Genomic DNA, 26,505 nt, shown 5'->3' with positions numbered 1-26,505 from the left:
GCTCGCCCCCAGGCAGTCAATGCAGTGGGTCAAACCCGCGTCAAGATACCCCCTACCCCAAGGTATGAGACATACACGCCCTTGAATGCCACATGCGCGGCCATTTACCCCAGCATAGCTCACCTGATACCAAAGCCAAAGCCGAGGCACCCAGATTACACGCCCCCGAATAACGCGGGCACGTTTTGTTGCTACCATGAGCATAACGGCCATGATAGCGAGAAATGTATCATCCTCCGTGATCGTATTGAAGCTTTGGCACGAGAAGGAAAAATTGATCAATTCCTTCTTCACCCTCAAAGGGATAACCGTAACCAACGCCAGGTGAATGTCATATATTCCATAAGCGGCGGCACACCCATATCTGAATCTTCCAATAGGGCCATGAAAAACAGTGAACGAAGTCTGAGGCCTGGTCACCAAGTGTTTCACGTGGAAGACATCAGGGGAGGGAAGTATCAAAAGCCTAACTGGGATCCGATATGTTTCTACCCTGAGGAAGAAAGAGGCATCATCTACCCTCATAACGACCCATTGATCGTGGAGGCTCACATAGCCAACTTTGATGTTCGACGAATCCTCGTAGACACAGGGGCTTCGGTCAATATCATGTTTGCCGAAGCTTTCAGGGCACTCAGTGTAGCTGAACACTTGCTCGATCGCTCGATTTCTCCTCTGATAAGCTTCTCCGGTGATATCGTGCAACCCTTAGGGAGCATACATTTACCCTTTACTATTGGTACAGGCCCTTACACGGCTACCATTACCACTAACTTCCTAGTGGTTGACTGCCCAACGGCATACAATGTCATCTTTGGGCGCACAGGCATCAATGATCTCAAGGCTATGGTATCCACGCATATGCTGTTGATGAAATTTCCAACCCCCCATGGCAACGGCTACATCAGAGGAGATCAGCTTAGTGCACGATCATGTTACAACACTTCAGTTAAGCAACAACACTTGCCCGGACCCAAGGAAACCCTGTCTGTACATGACCAAGTCACAAAGACCAGCCTAGATGAAGCGAACTTGGATCTTCCTGATAGCAACAATCAACCCGATGATCCTCGAGATGACTCTTTCACCCAGCAAGCCCAACCTGCTGAAGAGTTGGAGAAGGTACCTATCTCAAGAGATTATCCAGATCGCATGGTGAAGATTGGCACCACATTGTCACCACCCCTTCGGTTAGCATTGATATCTTTTTTGAAAGAGAACACTGAAGTCTTCGCCTGGTCATACGAGGACATGCCAGGCATCTCTCCCGATGTCATCTGTCATCGTTTGAGTATTGACCCCAAGATCAAGCCGGTGAGACAGAAGCGAAGATCTTATGACGCTGAACGATACGAGGCAATGAAAGCAGAAGTTGAAAAACTCAAAGGCATAGGCTTTGTCCGCGAAGTCAATTACCCGACATGGGTAGCAAATGTGGTCCTTGTTAAGAAAAATCCGACCAAAGAAAGTCTTTTGCTTCAAAAGGTCTTGTGGAGAATGTGTGTTGACTACACCGACCTAAACAAAGGGTGTCCGAAAGATAGCTTCCCTCTTCCTCTTATTGACAGACTTATAGACTCTACGGCCGGGTGTGAACTCCTGAGCTTCATGGATGCTTACTCAGGATACAACCAAATCCTCATGAACCCTTCGGATCAAGAACACACAGCCTTCACTACCGACAGAGGACTATACTGCTACAAAGTCATGCCTTTCGGCCTAAAGAATGCAGGAGCGACTTATCAGAGACTAGTCAACTCAATGTTCGCCGAGCAGATTGGGAAGAGCATGGAAGTTTACGTTTATGATATGTTAGTCAAGAGCAAACATGCTGACCAACACATCACCAACCTATATGAAACTTTCACTATTTTGAAGAGGTATCGAATGAGGTTAAACCCCAACAAATGTGCCTTCGGCGTAGGCTCTGGCAAATTCTTAGGTTTCATGATTAGCCAACGAGGCATTGAAGCTAATCCCGAGAAGATCAAAGCAATCCTCGACATGAAGGAACCGGTAACTTCAAAGGACATCCAGAGCCTTACTGGCAAGGTGGCAGCCTTAACCAGGTTCATTTCTAAGGCCACAGACAAATGTGCTCCCTTTTTTAAAGCACTTAAGGGAAGTAGGAAGTACATTACATGGACTGATGAATGTGCCGAGGCATTCAAAAACCTCAAGGAGTACATGAGTAAAGCCCCTCTACTCTCCAAGCCCGAGGTAGGAGACATTCTCATTATCTACCTATCGGTATCAGCTTCAGCCGTAAGTTCCGTTCTCATTCGAAAGGATGGGAATATTGAGCGACCTGTCTACTACGCTAGCAAAGCCTTACAAGATGCGGAGACACGGTACTCTAACATTGAGAAATTGGCTCTGGCATTGGTCATGTCTGCTCGAAAACTCCGCCCTTACTTCCAAGCGCACTCCATCATCGTGCTTACCAATTATCCTCTTCGACAGATACTCCAAAGTCCTGACACTTCAGGGCGAATGATCAAATGGGCAATAGCGTTGGGTGAGTTTGACATCTCCTACCAACCAAAGCCAGCTGAGAAGGGCCAAGCAGTAGCAGATTTCATCGCCGACTTCACATATCCTGTTGACATTGCTTCTACACCTGAAGCAGTAGCTTCATTACCATCGGAAGCTCAGAAAGTAGAATCAACGACCTCAGCATGGAGTCTGTATGTTGATGGCTCATCCAACCAACAGGGCTGTGGAGCGGGACTAGTCTTGACTACGCCCGACAAAGTAGCAATGGAGTATGCTCTTCGTTTCAAATTCAAGGCATCAAACAATGAGGCCGAGTATGAAGCCCTTCTAGCAGGATTACGTTTGGCCAAACACCTCGGGGTTAAACAAATTGATATTTTCAGTGACTCCCAATTAGTGGTCAACCAGGTTACCAACAACTTTGATGCTAAGGACAGCTCCATGGCAGCATATCTTGCGCAAACACAACTTTTGCTCAAGCACTTCCACTACCAGATCACCCAAGTTCCTCGAGCGGCAAACAGTCATGCAGACGCCCTGGCTCGCCTCGCCTCAGCTGTGGAAGACAAGATTGGAAGAAAAATTCATGTCGAACTGTTGGCAACACCAAGCACCATGGCCGCAGAAGTATGCAACTTACAACGGGGGGATAGTTGGATCACCCCGATCTATAATTTCCTTGCTCATGGCACCCTCCCAAATGATAAAGTCCAGGCTAAGCAAATTCGATACAAGTCTACCCGCTACCTGATCATCAATGATCAACTCTATAAGCGAGGTTTTAGCCTGCCATACTTAAGGTGTCTTACGCCTGCCGAGGCGGAAATCGTCCTTCGGGAAATACATGAGGGAGTCTATGGAGATCATGCTGGATCTCGGTCCCTAGCACACAAGACTTTTCGCCAAGGATATTACTGGCCAACACTCCACCAGGATGCCATCAAAGTATCCCGCTCATGTGACAAATGTCAACGATATGCGGCTATTCCTCATTCCCCTCCAGAGCCTCTTACTCCTATGATCAGCCCTTGGCCCTTCGCCCAGTGGGGACTTGATTTGATCGGCCCAATGCCGGCAGGGAAGGGCAAAGTCTGTTACGCAGTCGTTGCAGTGGACTACTTCACAAAGTGGGCCGAAGTAGAACCCTTGGCAACCATTACTGAGGCAAAGATAGAAGACTTCGTGTGGAAGAACATCCTTTGTAGATTCGGCATTCCCAATGCGATAGTCACTGACAATGGGCGACAGTTTGACAACAAGAAGTTCAGGTTGTTCTGCTCTAAGTTTAACATCAACTTATGCTTTGCCTCTCCAGCTCATCCCCAGTCTAATGGACAAGTTGAGGCCATCAACAAAATAATCAAGCGCACTTTGAAAACCAGCTTGGACAAAGCTAAAGGCTGTTGGCCAGAATTTGTACCCCAAGTTCTTTGGTCATATCGCACTTCATATCGGACTTCAACAGGAGAAACTCCATTCTCACTTGCCTTTGGCACAGAGGCGGTTGTCCCTGTTGAGCTCGAGCAAGCAACATTCCGAGTCCAGAACTACATTCAAAGTGAAAATGACAAACAACTCACCCTCAACTTGGATTTAGTCGAGGAACACAGAAACCAAGCTCACTTGAGGAATGTCGCCTACAAGCAGCGCATCTCCAACTATTATGACTCTAGGGTCAAGCCTCGTTCTTTCAAAATAGGAGACTGGGTCTTAAAGAAAAGATTACTCTGCGACAGAGTCCCGAGTGAAGGCACACTTAGTCCAAACTGGGATGGACCGTATGAAGTCATTGGCATCAGTCGCCCTGGCTCTTACACACTTAGAAGCTCCGATGGCAAGACCCTTGGCCATCCATGGAACGCTGATCACTTGAAGTACTACTACAAATAGACTCACGATGTACAAGTGTTGAGCTATAGCCGTTCGGCATCCTATGTAATGAAGGCCATTTGGCAATGAATTCAATAAAGAGGTAATTTAGCCAACTCAGCCCTCACTCTTTTACATTCATAGCAAGCGATGCCGGAACCCTTCTCAATCAGAAAGCAATCTGTCTTCCACAGTCACTACAAAACAAGCAAATGAAGACCGTGTCAAGCGCCAAAAAAAAAAAAAAAAAAAAAAAAAAAAAAAAAAAAAAAAAAAACAACTTCATCCAAAAAGCTTCACCCGAAAAGCTTCACCTCCAAAGCTTCACCCACAAAGCTTCACCTAAAAAGCTTCACCCAAAAAGCTTCACCATCAAAGCTTCACCTAAAAAGCTTCACCCAAAAAGCTTCACCTAAAAAGCTTCACCCAAAAAGTTTCACCATCAAAGCTTCACCTAAAAAAGCTTCACCCAAAAAGCTTCACCCGAAAAGCTTCACCTAAAAAGCTTCACCCAAAAAGCTTCACCCGAAAAGCTTCACCTAAAAAGCTTCACCCACAAAGCTTCACCTAAAAAGCTTCACCCAACAAGCTTCACCCAAAAAGCTTCACCTCCAAAGCTTCACCCACAAAGCTTCAACACCAAAGCTTCACCTACAAAGCTTCAACACAAAACCTTGCTCCAAATAAACAAATTTTGTTCACAAAACCCAAGATGCCCTTGAACTTGTACAAAAACACTTGGGTAAACATAAACATTTTTTGTTTTACACCCACAAGGGCCCAAAATTTTCCTTCTTATTTATTCACTTATATATGTTCCCAAACATATTATAATAGATCCAACAACAAGCCAAAGTCCCAAATTTCATAATGGACAAAAGTACAAGCAATTCATCAATAATGAAGGTGCTACAAAAATTGGAATCTGCCCCAAAATAGAAATCCAACCCAAGAGACTTTTTCTCTCTCTCCCTCTTCCGCCTCCTTTCATCTATCAAATTTCTGCAACCTCTGCTCTTCTCCAATGGAGCTGAATTTTGGACACCCTATAGTTCTTGAGCATATGAACAACTTTCAAGAAGGAACCATTTCTGTTTGAGCGACGGAAATTAAAGTGTTGAAGCTCCAAACATGATAGTCGGCTTCTTGCAGATTTCGAAGCTGTTGTGATGTTTCGAAGATCTGGAAATATTTAACCGTTAGTTCATCCTGAATGTTTGATATGTTATGAAAGAGTCGATGAGGAACAACTTCAATGAAGAAAGCATACCGATCTGAACAAGAGAAAATGGAGTTTCGAAGCTCACAACAAATCTGACGGGTTGACAGACAAATAATAACCAGTCATTCATCATACCTGAATTTCTTGAGTTATACAGCTCCGAGGGATCTCAAATTTGGATATGTTGTAGTTCACAAGCTGAGGAACAACTTCAATGAAGAAAGCATACCGATCTGAACAAGAGAAAATGGAGTTTCGAAGCTCACAACAAATCTGACGGGTTGACAGACAAATAATAACCAGTCATTCATCATACCTGAATTTCTTGAGTTATACAGCTCCGAGGGATCTCAAATTTGGATATGTTGTAGTTCACAAGCTGAGGAACAACTTCAATGAAGAAAGCATACCGATCTGAACAAGAGAAAATGGAGTTTCGAAGCTCACAACAAATCTGACGGGTTGACAGAAAAATAATAACCAGTCATTCATCATACCTGAGTTTCTTGAGTTATACAGCTCCGAGGGATCTCAAATTTGGATATGTTGTAGTTCACAAGCTGAGGAACAACTTCAATGAAGAAAGCATACCGATCTGAACAAGAGAAAATGGAGTTTCGAAGCTCACAACAAATCTGACGGGTTGACAGAAAAATAATAACCAGTCATTCATCATACCTGAGTTTCTTGAGTTATACAGCTCCGAGGGATCTCAAATTTGGATATGTTGTAGTTCACAAGCTGAGGAACAACTTCAATGAAGAAAGCATGCTGATCTGAGCAAGAGAAAATAGAGTTTCCAAGCTCACAACAAATCTGACGGGTTGACAGACAAATGATAAACAGTCACTCATCATACCTGGATTTCTGGAGTTGTACTGCTCCGATGGCTCTCCAATTTGGATATGTTGTAGTTAAGGAATTAACGAACAACTTTCATGAAGACAACTTTGTGATTCGACCTACAGATGATGGTGTTATGTTGAAAAACAATTCCGGTTGTTAGGGGAAATGAAAAACAATTCCACCAAAGAAACATCATTATGATGTTTCATCATTATGGTGTTTTCATCATTATGATGTTTCATCATTATGGTGTTTTCATCATTATGATGCTTTCATCATTGTGATGCTTCCATCATTGTGATGCTTCCATTATGATGTTAATGCACCAACGGTTACACCTTCTGCAATTCCACTTATTCGGGCCTAGCAACCTTCATCAACAAAATCTATGAAGAAAAAGTCCGGGGCTACCACTTAGAAAACAAAAGAATGAAGTTTTGGTACTTACGACATGGACTATTAGCAAGACACCTCATTCGTCAACTCCCTCGACTAGAGACTTGGGGGACTCCCACCATATGCTACTACGCCTTGGTACTCAAAAGTTCGTGACTACTCAGTGACTTGGATTTTTCAAGTCTCCAACCGAGAAGTTTTCCTCACTCGGGAAATTAAGGGAACACTACCTCAAACTACATGCTTCACTCACAAAGCTTCAACAATACAGGTTTCAACAAAAGCAAAAATTCAAAGAACTTTATGAAGAAGGCTTTGGTGTATTTAACACAATATGTTGAAATGAAGCAAAGCTTATTTATTAATATTTTCGATAAGCCACAAATATGTACATATACATGAGTCAAAATAAACAAACAAAAGGGAGCCTTCACAAAGGTTGCTTAGGGGAAGTCTCAGCAGTCGGTAGAGCCCCAGAAAGAGAAAGCACCGGAGGGTGGTTATCCGGAGCCTCAGTACTTGACAAAACCCCAGAAGGAGGAGGCATTGGAGGTTCATCATTTGAAGCTTCATTACCAGGTACAGCCCCAGAGGACGAAGGCAATAAATGCCTTTGGAACAAACCCACAAACCGCTGATGATCAAGTAAAACCTTACCATCAGATTCCTTCATCTGGTCAAGCTTCCTCTTCATGTTTGTAGCATAGTCATGGGCGAGCCGGTGCAACTGCTTATTCTCATGCTTGAGCCCTCTAATCTCCTGTTTGAGACTCATCACTTCAGCAGCCAATGATTCAACTTGGCGGGTTCTAGCAAATAGGCGTTGGGCCATATTAGACACAGAACCTGCACACTGAACACTAAGAGCCAGAGAGTCCTTAACAGCCAACTCATCAGACCGTTTGGAAAGTAGTCTGTTATCTTTGGGAGTGAGAAGGTTCCTGGCCACCACTGCAGCGGTCATATCATTCTTCATCACAGAATCCCCAACGGTAAGAGGACCAGTAGGGGATATGAAGGATGGGCGCCATATATTGTCTGGAGAAGGCGTGGCTGTCTCTTCTCCAAGGTTCAAGTCAAAACGACGGTCGGAGGGTCCAGACATTTTCAAATGTGTTGAAGAAGGAAGAGGTCAGACAAATCAAGATCTTAGAAGTGCAAGAAATGAGCTTCTACTGGTAGAGATTCAAGTGTGCTGTGGAACTTAATGCCAGCCTCTATAAAAATCTGCACTCGACGGAGCTTCAGAAATCGAAGAGGCGTTTGCTTTCTCAAAAGCTGGGCTGCTCAGAGACCACGAGGGCCGATCTCAGAAATTGAAGAGGCGAATGCTTTCTCAAAAGCTGGGCTGCTCAGAGACCACGAGGGCCGATCTCAGAAATCGAAGAAGCACCTGCTTTTTCAGCCTCGTCAGCACCTGTCACATGCACACTCAGCTTTGCGGAAATTACGGGCAATCTGTCGAAGATTTCTGGTGAAGTAGAAAGCACGTGAATCTTACTGTTCAATCACCGCTCTCCATATGCACCATCAACTCCTCGGGTACCACATATAACTTTGTCAAAGATCTCTGACAAAGTTTAGGCACGAGAATTTCGAAGTTCCAGCTACCCTACTATTACCCATAAGGGTAAAGGAACAGCACCACTGCTTGACAACTGGAAAGTCCCTATGTGTGTCGACCTCCGTGTTTTGCGGCAAGACAGGTTGGCAAGAACGTCCAACCTTTACTCACATTCGAGAAAAGACTCCCAACATAATTACTTTCTCAAAAACCGGAGTAACACCGCTTTCCGAATCTCGAGAGTCAGATCCTCGACGGGATTGCTTGTTCGAAAACCGAAGAGGCACAACTCTCAGAACTTCGAGAGCCAGATTTCCTTAGATAAAGCTTGTCTGTAATCTTCACACGTAATATCAGCTTTCCAGATACCACATACCACTTTTTCAAAGTGCTCTGACAAAATTAAAACACGTGAAGCTGGCAGCTCCCACTACATTGCTGTGACCAAGAAGGGTAAAGGAATAGCATTACTACTTGTTATTGGGAAATCCCTATATACATTGACCTCCCTCCTCAACGGACAGGCAAACCTGCAAAAATGCTCAACCCTTTCTCGCATTCGAAAAGGCACCCTCAACATAACCTCTCGAAATACTCAGCTTTATTTCCCCCCGATAATACCTCAGCAAATAAGCCACACCAAGAACAAGAGTATCTCATATCATCAGGGTCGAAAGCAAGAGTATCCCATATCATGCTTTCTCCCTGTCTTTGTCTTTGTCATTGTCCACACCTGCAGGACAAGGAGAAAGAGAGCAGTCAGTCGGAACCTGAAATCAAACCTCCAATTTGGAACTGACTGCCTGGAGCCTTTGCCTGGTCGCTTACTTAGCATTGCTCTCGAGTACTCATCCTCAACTGCTGTCAAGGTCACGAATTCCACCGGCAAATACCTCATGACAGTTGATCAGATATTGGCTCTTTACACTGAAGCTGCCAAGCGTGAATGAGTCACTATGAAGGAATGTTCTGAAGGACCATTTAAATGCAAAGGTTGCACACCACTTCTGCCATGCAAAAGATTGAAGCAGAAGGTTCAACGGTGGGCTGAAACAGATCACTACAGCACGACACCTTTCCATACCACATTCATTATTCCGTCAACAACAATAGTATCCCATATCATCAAGGTCGAACGTACTCTAGATTTGATGGACTTGTTTTGACCCTCAAATTTTTGAGTCGGCCTTATACTCTGAAGGGCACCAGAAAACCCTCCAGCACAGTTCAAGAATAAGCCTGTGGAAAGTTACTTCTTCAAAAGCAAAAGTATCTCATAACATCTCTTATCCATTTGCTTCTCCTTATCCTGGCAGTTGAATGAGAGACAAGGAGAATGAGAACAATCAACCGGAAGCCGAAGTCAAACCTCTGCTCCTGGGTTGCTTACTTGGAAGTTTGACTGCTTACCTTGTCTGTCACCTCTTTCGGCAGATCTCCTAGCTCGGCGACTTGGGGGACTCCTACTATAGGGTTTGTATCGCACTTGACCAAACCCGAAACTACAAGTAAGCTTCAAGTGAAATTGATACATTACCTTGTGCGTCAACATCAGCTAAATACACCCTTCCCGGATGGAGGAAAGGTACTTCCAGAGAAGGGCAGATGAAGATCAGACCACACTTCGGTACTTAGAAGTTTCGTGATTACTCAAGGGATTGGATCTTGCAAGTCCCCAACCGAGGAGTTTCCCTCACTCGGGAACTTAGGGGAGCACTGTTTGTACCATACTTGACCAATCCCGAAACTACCGAGCACCGGCCAACGCTATACTGTCAAGGACCCAGAAGAGTTCCCCTCCGACCAGGAGGCCAATCACTACTCGACACGTGTCAAGATTAGAAGCCAATCAGAGCGCAGCACGTGTCGACATCAAGAACCAATCACAACATGACACATGTCAATGTGACAAAGCTACAAGTTTTTCTATAAATAGGGGTCATTCCCCCACAATATTGCCTAATGCCATTTTGTGTTAAATCATTCACAAGAACTCACTAAATTGAGAGCTTGATCCTTTCTACTTGTGTAAGCCCTTCACTACTAATAAGAGCTCCTCTACTCCGTGGACGTAGCCAATCTGGGTGAACCACGTACATCCTGTGTTTGCTTCTCTGTCTCTATTCATTTACGTACTTATCCTCACTAGTGACTGAAGCAACCAAGCAACCAAGCGAAGGTCACAAAACCTGACACTTTCTGTTGTACCAAAGTCTTCGCTGATTTTGTGCATCAACAAAAAGTTATGATAAAACTTACAATTAAAGCAAGAATGACAAAACTAAAGTTTAAAAAAGCTTAAATTGAAATTTGAAAATTCGAGATCCAAAGCTCTACCGAACCCGCAATACATAAAAGTTTTTGGTTTGGTTTTATGTGGTGGAGTTGTTTTGATTAATGTGTAAGCTAAGTAAGGAAACTCATATCGATATGAATTGGCTTTATTCGTTTTTTTTTTTTTTCCTTTAAAAATGTAAGTGGATCAGGTCGTAACTCATGACGGTCCACCACCGCAACATGTGGATTACTTAACTTATCAATTATTAAATTATTCATAACACTTTAATTTTTAAAATTTTTTTATTGGTGGTGTGGTGCATCATAATTATTAATAAAGCAATGTTTGACTACTTAAGAATAAGTAGAAACTTCTACTTAAAACTTTTCGTGTTCGAATTACAGTGTTTTGTACTTATGGATTCATATTTTGAATTACCTTGCATAGGTCATTTTTTGCAAAAAAATGAATTAAAAAAGTTATTTAATCAATCTATTGTAGCAATTATATAAACAATTCGTAATGCTTTTATTAATTTTGTCCATTTTTTTAATACAACTTGATGATTAAACGATCTTAGTTTAAATTGATTTTTTTACAAAAACAATCTTTATGGTCAAAACTGACGTAAATTTATTCGAGCACATTCGTTCAATTGTTAGGTTAAAATACATTTACAAAAATATGATTCCAGGCAAAACATTCTTACATTTCTGTCTGCAAAACATGAAGCAATATTACCATTATTACAGCTCTGTGGGTGAAAAGAGTAAATGCCCCGACAATCACAATAACTTATACCCCAAAATACAATAATTTATCAGCTCAATACTTTCTCTTCGTTTCAAGTGAAGTAGACAGTTCACGTTTGTATTGATTTTGTCATTTAAATCTGAAATTATACGTTCTTTAGATATTTAAAAGGAATTGTTATTAGCATTTTAAAATTTTTATTCTACACTTTAAATTTTTTATATTTAGAAAGAAAAATATATTTGTGGAATGCCAATAACACTTCCTTATTTAAATATAAAATTATAAGAACTATATTAGTTTATTTTATTCACTGCAAATGAATATCGTAATGATTTTTTATTTGTCTAATTTCTTTCAAGGAACAAAGTTTTACTAAAATATAAATGGTTCGAAATGTTAAAATACATTAGGAAGTAAGCTTATAAAATAGTTATCAAAATATGTGTCAAAAGCACGTGTATCCAAATTCTAAACCATTAACTTAAACCAAATGTTAATTATAAGAATCAAATATGTGGATCTTTCCAAGTCAACCAAATCCAGATCTTAGAAATGGTAGGATTTGATAGCGTGGGCAAGCCAAAGCTATAAAGTTTGATGTGCTCATATATTTACTGTTATCTGAGTGACTGCTCCTCAGAGAGATTCAGAAAATTATTGATAGTTGGGTACACATACACTCCATGCCTACAAATTTCTATGTCATAAAGTAAATATTAATTTGGTCAAAAATTGGAAACTCTGACGGTGTCACAAAAAAATTATTGTCAATGTGATGTCTAGGCCTATCGAAATTATAACGTCGTTGGTCCCTTTCATCTCGAACAACGTTGACTCCCATGACATCTTTGATCCCTTGCATTATATAAACTGCAGAAATATATCGATTCTTTTCGTCAAAAGATCTACACAGAAAATGAGACTAAACAATCATGATTTATGAACACGAGATTCCCAACAAATATTCTAATTAAGGAGACACTCTCGAAAAGTAAGATTCTTTATGAATTTTATGAAAAGTTATAGTCTTTTGTTTCTTTATAAAAAAAAAACTAATTAAAACATGGATGAAGAGAACAAGAGTCGAACTCTTACTTTAAAAATTGTAATATTTGTTTGATGATTGAAGATAGAAGTCGTTGAATATGAAGTTTTGAATCACAAACTAGTCATCTCTTGTCAGTCATCATTCTTAGCTTGTATATTGTGATACTTAAACTTAACTGTGATTTAATAACGTTGTAATTAAACGATGATTGGTACTAAAGCTAGCCTAACTTCTTAAGGTGGCATTGAACATTGGAAAGGGAATTAGGGCAAGAAAGGAACTTTCAAACCAGCTTGTAATATATTATACATATATATCTGAAGTAAAAAAAGGTATGCCAAAGTGTTGGGTTGGAACAATTCTTAGTTGAATGGGATGATGGAAGCAACAAAGAAAAACCTCAAAACCAATAAAAGACCTAAAACCAGGAATTTCTTAGGGGAAGGGCATAAAAATGAGAAGGGCAGTTGGGTTTGGTATTTTGCTGACCTACATACTCGCCTTAAGTATATTTATTAATTTATTCATACTTTGACCTTCTCTCCCTCACGAATCACATTTGCTTAATCGAAATCTAATTAGGTTGTGTTCCCTTAATTTTATTTTATTATATAATTAGGCATAAACTAATCCATCATTGTCTACAAAGGTGGTCGCTTACTTATATATTAGTTAGAAAACAGCTCGTCCAACATATCAAAATGAATATTAATATAAAAATTTTCTTGTTGGATTTTTACGTGTTGTTTGCTGATTACTGCGTACTGTACTAGGGTTTACCCCCAACCGGAAGGATCATAGTTTGATCGAGTGCTGCAAATGGTCCCGGTTAGGTATACTGCCATAATCTCATTCAGATTATGTCGGAGAGCTGAAGAGGTGATATTTTCTGATCAAGCTACCGTTCATGCAACAAACTAAAAAGGTACGCATAGGTCAGCTATATATTCAAGAAAATTCAGAAAAACAACTAACTACAACTAACAATCAAGAGTTAGGAATTTTTAGAGGGGTGGGATACTTTTTTTTTCTTTTGTCTCTTATGTGTGGAGGAGTGATTCGCTTCGTCTTCAAAGTTGTTAAGATGGAGTAGGCTAATTTTAGTTCGGTAGGGTGGACGAATTTTCATTAAGTGAACAAATTTCATAGCAATCTAATAGCATCAAAAAATTCATTTAATGTTGGAACTAAAATATGAAACAAATGTGGCTGATAATTAATTCATGTTCTTTGCATGAATTTTGTTAGTTTAGATATAGTACATGTATATATGCGTTTTGTGATTACTTTTCTTAATAATATAGAAGTTTACACTTTATACTAGTGTTTGTGTGTGCGCGCGCGTTTTTTAATTTATTTCAGTTTAATCAAATTAATTGCGTCCTTTTCCCTAGCATTTATAATTGCCATGATAACTTCTGTTTCGTCTTTAGTTTGAAAAAGTTGTCATAGAATCGAAGCATCGATCTATTAAGAATGCAGTTTTAATATAAAAAGTCAGACCATGCGAGAAAAGTTAACAACTTGGACTTTCAAATGATAATTAAAGTGGTTAGCGATAATATGCTTTTGAATTTAGTACTCGGGCTAGGCATCATTTCTCTTGAAATAGATTATAATATAACTCATGCATATTATTTCTTAGAGGAATGAAAGCAGAATAAGAAATTGGTAACTCTAAAAACATTTATCTTTGCATATGAAATTTCAGTTCTCTTCCTCCTAATATTGGTTTGTGTTTATATATTTATATATATATAGAAAAGGAAGAGATAATGTGTTTCTTGGTAAATTTATTGGCTTTTTATATTTCATTTCATTTTTTTTTTTTTGGGGTTACGAATGATTGAATAACGATGAATGAATTAATGATAGTCCTTAAATATGATTTAAGATTGGATTAATCATGTAATTAAGTGAGCAAAGATCTCATTGAGAGGAAGATTACAAACAGAAAGAGACATGCATGGAGGAGTAGTGAAGATCCTATGGATGGCAGATCCCACCACCATCAATGGGTTGTGCATCGTTCCAAATTTGCAAGGAAATTCAACAAATTTGTGACAAGCCACATTATTCCCACATTATTCATAAGAAATACATAACGTTTGTAGGTACCTGCCCAGTCGTAGTACCCCAACAAAGTATAATGGAATTGTGGCAGAATTATTTGTCCTTTTCAATTCTTTGATCAAAAAGGTAAAAGAAAAGCGCAAGCAAACACCACACTGTGTGGGCTCTTTTGCCACATGAAATGTCCTAATCCAAAATCCAAGTTGCTACAGTGGAACAGTACTGTATGTGTTTGATGCACCTAATCCATATCTACATGTATGCATATAATTATATTTTTCTGTTTATAAAATCACACATATGTTTCATGTTTGGTTCACTCTATGGTCTCCAGTTGGGACCATGTTTGATGACATTTAGGCTTCCAAACCAAGAACGTTCATGCATACATTTAATTAAGATGACACGTATAATGATAGTATTTCAAGTAAACCACCCGATGTTGTACCAATAAATAAATAAATATATATATATATATGACAATGTGATTGATTTGAATATAGTCTTAATTAATGACTGTAGACATCGAAATTTCGTAAATAAATATTGACCGATAAATCAAAGTGTCAACGCTCATGTATTACATAAATTTTACACGTAGCGTGTGACTCAACGAAAATTGAAATGAGTTGGAAAAGTCATCAAATAGGACACGTGTCAACACCTGGCAGAAACGACTTGTTTCATCTAGGATATTATATTCAAAATTAGGCATTGGAAAATTCTATAAATACAAGCCCATTTCATTCATTTAGGGGGGGAATTGATATTACACCTTGAAGCTCTGAAGCTCTGAAACTCCGAAGCTCTCAAGCATCCAGGTTCCCGAAGAATCAAGAAAGCCTTCTTCGTTCTTCGTTCATCGTTCTTCCAAGATCAAGCCCCGACGGCCCTTGAAGAAAGTGTTCTTCGTTCATCGTTCTTCCAAGATCAAGCCCCAACGGCCCTTTGGATCAACAATCATCCACCAATTCAAGATCAAGCCCCGACGGCCCTTGAAGAAAGCACCATCGTTCATCATCCGTTCATCCAAGATCAAGCCCCAACGGCCCCTTGGATCAACAACGTCGACAAATCCACACATCCAACCGTTCTTCAAGATCAAGCCCAAAAGCCCTTGAAGATCCGTTCATCACTGTTCTTCAAGATCAAGCCCAAAAGCCCTTGGAGATCCGTTCATCACTGTTCTTCAAAGATCAAGCTCAAAAGCCCATTTGAAGATCCGCTCAAATCCACCTTCAAGATCAAGTCCACGGCCCTTGAAGAACATTCATCCTTAGATTAAGCCCAACGGCCCTTTGGATCAATCGCACATCCACAAATACACACCTTACGGAGATCGAATCAGAGGATCAAAATAGAGAGAGATTGTAACCCAAAACTATCAAATACAAATATTTGTTTGTGCACGTCGTTTCTTGTCTCTTTCGTTTCAGGAATTTTCCGTGTTCACAAATTGGCACGCCCAGTGGGACAATCTCTGCCTCTCATCTCTTTCTCCGTTCAAGAAATTCAAGCGCACTTCCAAAATTAATGGCATCAAGGAAGGCTCAAACTGTTCCCGCAACCGGCGCAAAGAACAAAAGCGTCCTCGTCGCAACTAGTGTCACTTTGGGCATCACGACTCGAAGCATGGCAAGAGCTACTTCTGCCGCCTCTTTCACCTCTGCATCAACTCTGCCAAGGGAACAAAAGCACCCAAGGCACGAGCCCTTGATCACCTTAGCCTCACTAAGGGCACCAAGGGGGGGAAAGCCCAAGGAAATACTCCGAATCCATACTCTCCGATGCCGATTCAAGCGACAGTTCAGCCATGCAAGTCATGACCATTGGAGCAACTTCAATCGATGAGCAGCTGGCTCAAATGAATGAAGCAATCGCAAGGCTAACCCGAACTGTGGAAGAAAAAGACTTGTAAATTGCAGCACTAGTCAACCGACTGGAGGCGCAGGACGGCGATAAACCCGACCCAGAGGATGATCCACTAAAGGGAGGAGCTGGCGGAGACAAAGAACCCCCGGTGAAGAAAATCGATGGGAAGCCGGAGCCAGACCAAGCAGCGGCACTCATGGGATCTCTTTCTATCCAGCAGCTGCAGGAGATGATCACCAACACCATCAAGGCACAGTACGAAGGGAGCTCACATACCTCCTTGTTCTACTCGAAGCCCTATTCCAAGAAGATTGATGCCCTAAGGATGCCAAGGGGTTATCAACCACCAAAGTTCATGCAGTTTGATGGAAAAGGAAACCCAAAGCAGCACGTTGCACATTTCGTCGAAACTTGCAACAACGCGGGGACGGAGGGAGACTACCTCGCCAAGCAGTTTGTGCGCTCGCTGAAAGGAAATGCCTTTGAGTGGTACACGGACCTAGAGCCCGAGTCCATCAACAGCTGGGAACAATTAGAGCGGGAATTCCTCAACCGCTTCTATAGCACCCGCCGCACTGTGAGCATGCTAGAGCTAACGAGCACAAAGCAGTGGAAGGACGAGCCAGTCATTGACTACATCAACAGATGGCGCACTCTAAGCCTCGACTGTAAAGACAGGCTCTCGGAAACCTCTTCAATCGAGATGTGCATCCAAGGCATGCAATGGGGTTTGCAATACATCATTTAAGGCATTAAACCGCGGACCTTCGAGGAATTGGCCACTCGCGCCCATGACATGGAGTTGAGCATCGCCCATCATGGGAAGAAAGAACCGATCGCCGACTACAAGAACGACAAAGTTCTTGGGACAAAGGTGGAAAAGGCTGCATGGAAACCCACCAAGGAAGCGATGACGGTCAACACATCTCCCGTCAAAATATCCACACGAGGCAAGGTGATTCAAACCGAAGCTTTTCGTGATCAAGAGACGCGTAGACGCACTTTGAAGGAGCTTGAGAAGAAGACTTATCCATTCCCCGACTCTGATGTGGTTGCCATGCTAGATGACCTGTTGGACAAGAAGGTGATCAGTTTGCCTGAGTGCAGACGGCCGGAAGAGATGAATCGTACTGACAGTCCAAGATACTGTAAATTCCACCGCTTCATCAGTCATCCGACAGAAAAGTGTTTCGTGCTGAAAGATCTCATCATGAAGCTGGCTCAGAAAGGAATCATCGAGCTAGATCTTGACGATGTGGGGGAGTCAAACTGTACCACCTTCACTTCTGGCTCTTCCGACTCAAAGTTTTCACCTCAACCGCTGGGGGCATCCTCCAAGACAAGCAAAGTTGAAGGATGGACTCAAGTCACTCCTAAGAAATTGCACAAGAAGCATACGTCTCCTCCACAAGTCCGCCAATCGGAAAGGGGGCAAAGCAGCTCTTGTCAACCTTCAAAGCAACGTGAACGTGTTGAAGATGATGAAATTTCGACACATAGATCGTCCATCCCCATCACGATGCGTGATTTCTTTCCTGAATACTTCTTCAACTACTCAGTCAAGGCTCCTTGCTACGAAGATTGTGAGGAACAACTCTCTCAGATCGCTTGACGAACTTCAGCTCCTTGTTCGCACGAGCCTAAACTGCACGAACCAAAGCTCCTTGTCCGCACGAGCCTAAACTGTAGGACACGAAGCTCCTCGCCTGCATGAGCCTAAACTGCATGGCACAACGCTCCTGGTCTGCACGAGCATAAAAGGCAACACCCAAGCTCCTAGTCTGCATGAGCATAAAAGGCAACATCAATGCTCCTGGTCTGCACGAGTTTAAAAGGCGACACAACATGCTCCTTGCCTGCACGAGTTGAAACTGCAAACGGCACCAAATTCTCCTTGCCTGCACGAGTTGAAACTGCAAATGGCACCAAAAGAAAATACCAAAAAAAAAAAAAATATTTGAACTACGTTACGACTTGATCTTTTCTTTGGAGGGGTACGTAGGCAGCTCGAATATTCAAAATTTGAGTTCAGTCACACCAAAATAAGGAATAAAGATTTTATTAAAAGTTTTAATGCTATTACAATTTCTTTGTACCAAAAAAAAAAAAAAGAAAAAAAAAAGGGAGATATATGTTTTATGTATTTACAAAAAAAAGAAAAAGAAGAAAAGAAAAAAAAAATATACATATGTTATTATGTATTTACAAAAAAAAAAAAAAAAAAAAAAAGGGAAACATATATATATATACGTCTTGGCCCTTGAAGAAGTTTCCAGCCAAATTCAAGATCAAGCCTCGACGGCCCTTGAGGAAATCACAAGTCCGATTCAAGATTAAGTGTCTACCACCCTTGAATCAAAAACCTAGTTCAAGAATAAGCTGTGGAAAATCAACAATTGGAGGAATCTAGAAAAACCTCCAACCCAGTTCAAGATCAAAGCTGTGGAAAGTCAACAAGCGCAACAAAATACGTGCCGATTCGTCCACTACCAAAGCCAAAGATCATCTACCACATGAAGCTCCTTGTGGTCCAATTTCAACCTTCAAGATCAAGCCTCGACGGCCCTTGAAGAAATTTCAAACAAAGTTCAAGATCAAGCCTCAACGGCCCTTGAAGAAATCTCCAGCCCAATTCAAGATCAAGCCTCGACGGCCCTTGGATCGACATCTACAGTAAGGGACTTCAAAACGCATCTCCTACACGTGACAAACACATGTATACGACGTGCCTTGAAGTGGGGGCATTTGTAGACATCGAAATTTCGTAAATAAATATTGACCGATAAATCAAAGTGTCAACGCTCATGTATTACATAAATTTTACACGTAGCGTGTGACTCAACGAAAATTGAAATGAGTTGGAAAAGTCATCAAATATGACACGTGTCAACACCTGGCAGAAACGACTTGTTTCATCTAGGATATTATATTCAAAATTAGGCATTGGAAAATTCTATAAATACAAGCCCATTTCATTCATTTAGGGGGGGAATTGATATTACACCTTGAAGCTCTGAAGCTCTGAAACTCCGAAGCTCTCAAGCATCCAGGTTCCCGAAGAATCAAGAAAGCCTTCTTCGTTCTTCGTTCATCGTTCTTCCAAGATCAAGCCCCGACGGCCCTTGAAGAAAGTGTTCTTCGTTCATCGTTCTTCCAAGATCAAGCCCCAACGGCCCTTTGGATCAACAATCATCCACCAATTCAAGATCAAGCCCCGACGGCCCTTGAAGAAAGCACCATCGTTCATCATCCGTTCATCCAAGATCAAGCCCCAACGGCCCCTTGGATCAACAACGTCGACAAATCCACACATCCAACCGTTCTTCAAGATCAAGCCCAAAAGCCCTTGAAGATCCGTTCATCACTGTTCTTCAAGATCAAGCCCAAAAGCCCTTGGAGATCCGTTCATCACTGTTCTTCAAAGATCAAGCTCAAAAGCCCCTTTGAAGATCCGCTCAAATCCACCTTCAAGATCAAGTCCACGGCCCTTGAAGAACATTCATCCTTAGATCAAGCCCAACGGCCCTTTGGATCAATCGCACATCCACAAATACACACCTTACGGAGATCGAATCAGAGGATCAAAATAGAGAGAGATTGTAACCCAAAACTATCAAATACAAATATTTGTTTGTGCACGTCGTTTCTTGTCTCTTTCGTTTCAGGAATTTTCCGTGTTCACAATGACATTCTAAGTGTAATTCAATTTATCTCTTCTGAAACTTAAGCTATTAAGAATTGGATCAAGAATGTATATCAAACTAATTGTCTTTTTTGAATTCGACTTTGCATGAAATAGTTGAAAATATATGAGGCTTGGAGATTTACAGCCTAAATCCCCCTCAACCGGAGCTCTAATACCATACAAAAAAATTAAGATATATAACAATGTGTGATTGATTTGAGCACCGTCATTGACTAATAAAGACATCCAAGTATATTTCAATTCTCACTTCTAAATAAGAAAGTGTAATCATTTTTAATCACAATATGAAAATCTGTTTATTTAGAGTATATTTAATCATAAATACCCAAAGTGTAATCCAATGGTAGCAAACATCTCAGTTGATAGATTACACAAGATATAAAAACTGATAATTCCTTTAAAATACTGTGAAACCATTTATTGATTATTGTTGTTGCAACTTGCATTGCATGATTTGCATCCTCCATTTCAAAATAATGTGACCGTTTAAAAAATCATAAATTTACCCTGCAATACCTTACAGAAACAGTCTAGTCTATTGGTTTAAGTTTCCTTGATAAATCACTTATCCAAAACTTATGGAAGTTAGTTCACTATCAACATAACTCCTTTTATGTGCAATATTCATGTCATCTATTATGGAGAAATTGATATCGAAAGATGAATAGATTTTCAAATCTGTTCGTTGTATTATCTTGTGATGTTATTAATTTATTTATATTCATATCATTCGGGAATAGTGTTACCGATTCACACGTGTGAGAAGAAGTTGATAAATGCGATGTAGAGAGACTGCATATCAGTCTGCATATTCAGACTGAATTTCTCTCATATATTTAATGCGTTGCAAGTTGCAAGCGTTGGCTCAATCGCATCCAAGTAAAAATAAGGAAAGACTGTTTGGATAGGGTAAAACTTAATTTCGATGGAGCAGTTAGAAATCTTATATTTCTTGTCTTGGTTGGTAAGTCGAAAATCATAAAGGAAAAAGAGTGGCATAAACATTTTTCTAATTTGCCAGCGATCCGGAAAGTGGACAGGCTAGCCATTTTTCAAGTGGTAAAACGCGGTAATTATCAAAGATGACTATATAATTATCATGGAGCAGGAGGGTGAGTAAAAATGAGATTTTCCCAAAACAGTGTATCTTCAAATAGCTTTTGAGAGCTTAAATTCGAAGTAAATTTGCATGCACCGGATGTATATCCATTATTGCATCATGTTCATTAAAACTCAAAAGAAACTTATACGAGGAGACATGAAGATAAGGAGTGCATGTAAGAGTAATTTGAAATACTCCAAGATTATCACACAACTTGTAAAAATCATAATCATACTCCAACAGTGCATACTTGTTGCATGCAAGTTTTTTCTACTTCAAACTCACAGCGTGGATTAATTAAGTCGGCTATTTGGATCATACCCATGACCCTGTTCATAACTTCATGCAAACCCTAATTTGCACGCATAAATAAGTCCATTGGCAGACAACTACTGCATCCCAAATTAGAAAGAAACTTGAAAGGGTGGCAACTGGTATATATGCCAGTCGAAATCATGCGATCGAGACACGCAGCCCTAACACATCACACTTGCTGTTGCTGCTCAATATATATATTTGCTACAAATATCAATCACAACTCGGTGGGCCATTGTTGGTTGTGGATATAAATTTAAAAAAAAAAACCTATGAAAACAAATTCCAAAATTTTTAATAAATAAGTAAATAGGTGGAAACTATCACACGATTTCGCTCTCAAAATTATGAAGTTTTGTTACGAGGACAAAAGTTGATGGGTATCAAACCAGAACCCTAGCGATATTCTTTCACTGAATTGACATGTCCAAGGCCATGGAACATCTTTTTCTTAGGGACAGAGACACAATGAGTGACTGTGCATGTGAAATCATAAACTCCTCTCATCTCTGTGAAAGCGACATGTGCAATGAAAAATGAACACCCAAATCTCTCTGCAACAAAAAACTTGGCCAAAGGCCAACGTTGGCATGGAGGAAAATTGTTGGATTTTTCTTTGGTTTTTGGAAAATGTTGAATCTAGGATTTTGTTTTCATTGATCTATGCCTTTTTGTTTTTATGGAGGCCCATAAATTCTTCCATCATCGATAACAAGCGAGCCGGCTTAATAGGCCTGGCAACTTTGGAGATTTCTTTTGGGCAAGTTGTCCCATACTTCCACGGTTCCACCAAGAAGCTTGATGTTGTATTTATAGATTTTAGAGGTATGGGCCGATTCCTCCACCCTCTCCCACGAACTCGTAAGAAACTGGCAATTCCTCTCTTGAATTTCACTTTTAGCCGACTATCCGTCTGTACAATTTATCTCTTGAATTTTAATTTTAGCCAATTTCTTCCTGAAACTTTTATAATTGATCAATTTCCCTACTAAACCTTAAATTCAAATAAAATATGTATGGAGTGAACTAGCGGGAAAAAAGAAAAGAAAAAGAAAAAACAATATGTTGTCTACATTGGGGATATAAATTTAAAGTTCAAAGGGAAATTGGTCAATTATGAAAGTTCAGGGGGTAATTTGCTAAAATTAAAATTCAGAGTGGAAATTAGCCAATTATAAAAATTCAAGAGAGTGCTTGACTAAAATTAAAGTTCATAGGACAAAGTGAAAGCTCCTTACTAGTTCAGGAGGGGAATCCACAAATACCTATAAATTTGAAGGTGTTGTTTGATGTCTAAGATTGTATTGGATAAGATAATTACTTGCTATATTTAACCTATATGGGAGCGAAAATTGAATGTTAGCTTTTTAAATTTTGTTCAAGTTAAAAGTGGAAGACTAATACACGTACTGTAAACAAATGTTTGTAGAGTCACTTTATTACTCTACAAGTGTCAATTGAAACTTGGGTCTCCAATTTGGTGACTAGCTTTGTGGAGTCTTGTAGAGAATTTGTTTTTAATGTGGCTTCTACATTTATGTTGAAGAAAGGAGTTGCCGAGTTTTTAGGAGTTGATCTGTATAAACTTAGCCAAAATCATGGTTAACCATCAAAGGTGGATGAAGGTTGATCAAAAGGTGGTGAAGATTATCTGCACGAACAAATAACACGAAGATAATTACCCATTCTTGGGAGGAATCTAACTTACAACTGTGGATAAACTTATGTTTTCGTATATCTCGAATCACATAACTGAAATACAGAAAGAATGAGATTTATCGTATAAGACAACTAGACAAGCAAGAATCTCCTAAAAATTAAGACATCGGTATATAATTTGTACCTTATAAACTCGGAAACCAACATTACAAAATTTTGGAATAATATTTTCCAGTAGACAAGATACCATTCTTTAATTAACCACTTGACAATAGTTTTCGTATTTTTAAACGGTGTGTGGCTCAAGAGGCACCTGTCACATTGTTTAATAAGGGAAATGGAACTTAGATTTGTTATCAGATTGCGTGATTTTTTTATTAATATGGGACGCATCTGTGATACAATTTTTTATAGACAATCTTTGATGTTTTTTTTGTGAATACCACTTCATAATATATTTTAACGATCTGAACCTTTTATGTTTTAAGTCTTCGCTTAAAAGTATCCAAATCTAAAACTATGTGACCGTCGAATTAAGCGTTTAGGGTTTCTTATAGAACTGTATTAGTCCATTTTCTTCACTACAAATGAATGTCTTAGTAATTTTAAATTTGTCTAATTTTTTTTGCAAGGAATATGTATGAATGATGTTTTAAAAGATAGATGGTTCGAATCTCAAACTACATTACAGAGTGCGCCTCACAAAAACGTATGCCAAAAATTATGTAAAAAAAGTGATGCCAATGATCTGACCCGTTAAATATATGTAAATATCTTAAGTAAATATCCTAATATCATGTTTTGCGCAACAATTAACAAGTCGCCTTTAACGGAAACATAACAAAGTTGTTTTAACATTCAACTATGCAATTTACTGCACACATGGAAGGATGACAACCGAACCTCATTACAAGATTCCGAGTTTCCCATCGCCGGACGAAAGTTTTGTCATCGGCCCGAGATCGATTTTTGGCTCAACAGTTCTTTAAAAGTCCAAACATGTCCGAACCACAATTTATAAACCAAGGCCGACTGGTTTGCTTGTTCAATCGACCATTACTCTTTAAACTCAAAATTTGTTAGGCTTTTAAGTCTAATAGAAGTTTTATTAACCTAGGCATACTACGATGATCCCATAACCATCCCTTCTTCGTGATGAAACGACGCCGGATGATCCGAATTCGGATAAAACACTTTTCGGAGCTGGTTGTACTTTTCGACATCGAACTTATGAGCCTCCATGAGCCGCCGTTGCTTGGCCTTGAAGCGACGGTGGAAGAACCCTTTGAAGGTGGGCTCCGTCGATGTCCGGAGGAAAAAGGCGTAGCCCAAGGCGAAGTCGATGGACGAGACGAAGAAGCAAATGGGCTCCATGACATCCCAGCTCAGCTCCCAGAAAGTGAGCCTCATGGCCCCGATCGTTTGAAATAACAAAAAGCCCAGCCCACAGTAGAGCTCCCCACGGACCAGGGCCCTGGCTTTTTGGTCAATTACCATCTTTTGAGTTTCCATCTGCTGCAGCTCTTTTCTTCTTGGATCGTTCGGGGTGGGCATGGTTTGTGAGATTATGCTCTCCACTGATTTTGCCACCTGTACAAAAAATGACAAAGTTTGTCAGACATAAACCAAAAAGAAAACTACCTATATGCCACGAGATGATATGACAAATGAATCATGCATTTCATAATTCATCACGGTAGGATATATTACTTGTCATAATTAGTCATAATTTGATAAATTAATTGTTTAACTAATTATGTTATTATACTTTATGTACCAGATTGTATTCTCAACGCATTTTAAAATATCTATAAGACAATATCTTTTTATTTATTTTTTCTAAAATAGTGACGATGCTCTCGTTACATGTAAGTTTTTTTACACGTGTGAAACGGCCAGCCATAATGAAGGTTCCTTAACCCTCCACCTCGAGGGTGATGAAAATTGAATTCCAAACGACCTACCAAAATTCCACGGTTTCAGGGTACTCAAGGTCAATTTCATAATTTTACAGATCAAAAACAACAACAGAGAGAATATTCAATGACGTGGCGGGAGAATAAGTAGTAACCTGCTCCGGTCGGAGAAACACCGCGTTTCCCAAAATGATGACGTTTCCGGACTCGTCCATCATCTTCGCGAACTCAGCACCTTGCTCTTCGCTCCCGCAGCCTTCGACGCAGATCCGAACGAACTCCGATCGCGAAATGGAACTCTCAGGAATCTCCCTCAGCTTTGCCTTCAGCTTCTCCACCTGAGAAAGCCTCAGAATCTTCTTAGCGTCGCTGACCGAGATTCCGTACGGAAGCTCGGCGTTGGGGGCCCGATCTGGCGGTGGATGGTTGATACCGCCGAGACGGAGCCGATCAGCGCTAATGTTGATGCCTCTCAGCTTTTCCCGGAGTTTCTCCCCGACCGGAACGGTCAGGAATTCCGGGAGCTTGGCTGCCGACTGTCTGTGGAGAAATCGCCGGAAAAATCCTTTCCGGGGTGTGTCCGTCGAGGTCAGATACTCCCTGTGGAAACTCGCCTGGGCGGCATTCGGGGGTACGATGGTTTGGTGATCCGTAATGACCGACGATGGTGGCGTTAGGGACACTCTGGTGGCGCCAAATGGGCGCTTAGCAAGCGCTTGACGGAGCGCCATGGATGAGTGAGAAAGTAGGGGGAAAGGGAGAGCTCAGACGGTAAGTGTGTATGACGCTCTCTCTTGAGTGTTGAGCCGTTGGGAGTGAGGAGTTGTTATTTATAGGCTGAGTGTCCGACGCAAGCGGAACTTGTTGGAAGATTAACGTTTATGTTTTGGGGAACGGATCAGGATCCTCTCCACAGCAAAGGGTGAGTATCCTGAACAAGCTATCGGGCCCGTTGAAATTTATCCAACGGTTATAAATAGAAGATCTTTCTAAAAGTTATGATAATTATAGCCGTTAGATAAAATTTCAACTGTCCAATGGGCTTGGTCAGGAAGATCCTGATCCGAAACGGAACTTTATTTTTTATTTTACTTTTTGTTGCATTATCATTTTCTTTTATCAGAATTTTTGTTAGTGTTTTTTTAATTTTATGATTATCTAAACTTCATATCTGAAAATAATTATTTAATATAAAGATTGATTAGTTGTCTATACGTGTTAAATCAATAAAAAAAATTGATAGTAACTAGCATCCTCATGATGAACCGTTCACTTTATTTTATGCATATAATTGACTAAAAGATTTAAAAATTGAATAATTTTTTTATAGATAGAATCTTTAAATGATGATAAATAAAATAAATAGTTTTGATTATGATGTTTAGAC

At 40.4% G+C, this 26,505-nt stretch overlaps 1 protein-coding gene and 1 long non-coding RNA gene across 3 annotated transcripts; both read right to left on the bottom strand.

Moving 5' to 3' along the window:
* Positions 1-5,142: 5,142 nt before the first annotated feature.
* On the bottom strand, positions 5,143-6,655 carry LOC139192464 (uncharacterized). 2 transcript variants are annotated; one of them, XR_011576642.1, is made up of 6 exons: positions 6,447-6,540; positions 6,266-6,339; positions 6,085-6,182; positions 5,904-6,001; positions 5,723-5,820; positions 5,143-5,547 (listed from the first exon to the last, which is right to left on the bottom strand). It is a non-coding gene; the product is annotated as an uncharacterized lncRNA (long non-coding RNA). The 2 variants fall into 2 exon arrangements; XR_011576641.1 differs by lacking the exon at positions 5,904-6,001 and having other exon boundaries at positions 6,266-6,363; positions 6,447-6,655.
* Positions 6,656-24,027: 17,372 nt separating this feature from the next.
* Positions 24,028-25,967, bottom strand: LOC103440436 (calcium uniporter protein 4, mitochondrial). Its single transcript, XM_008379121.4, has 2 exons — positions 25,274-25,967; positions 24,028-24,792 (listed from the first exon to the last, which is right to left on the bottom strand). Exons 1-2 carry the CDS (start codon positions 25,847-25,849, stop codon positions 24,325-24,327), a joined length of 1,044 nt encoding a protein of 347 aa, XP_008377343.1. The 5' UTR covers positions 25,850-25,967; the 3' UTR covers positions 24,028-24,324.
* Positions 25,968-26,505: the final 538 nt, after the last annotated feature.

The sequence above is a fragment of the Malus domestica genome, chromosome 15, assembly GCF_042453785.1.
Source record: "Malus domestica chromosome 15, GDT2T_hap1".
NCBI lineage: Eukaryota > Viridiplantae > Streptophyta > Magnoliopsida > Rosales > Rosaceae > Malus > Malus domestica.
This window is presented reverse-complemented; position numbering and strand designations above follow the sequence as displayed.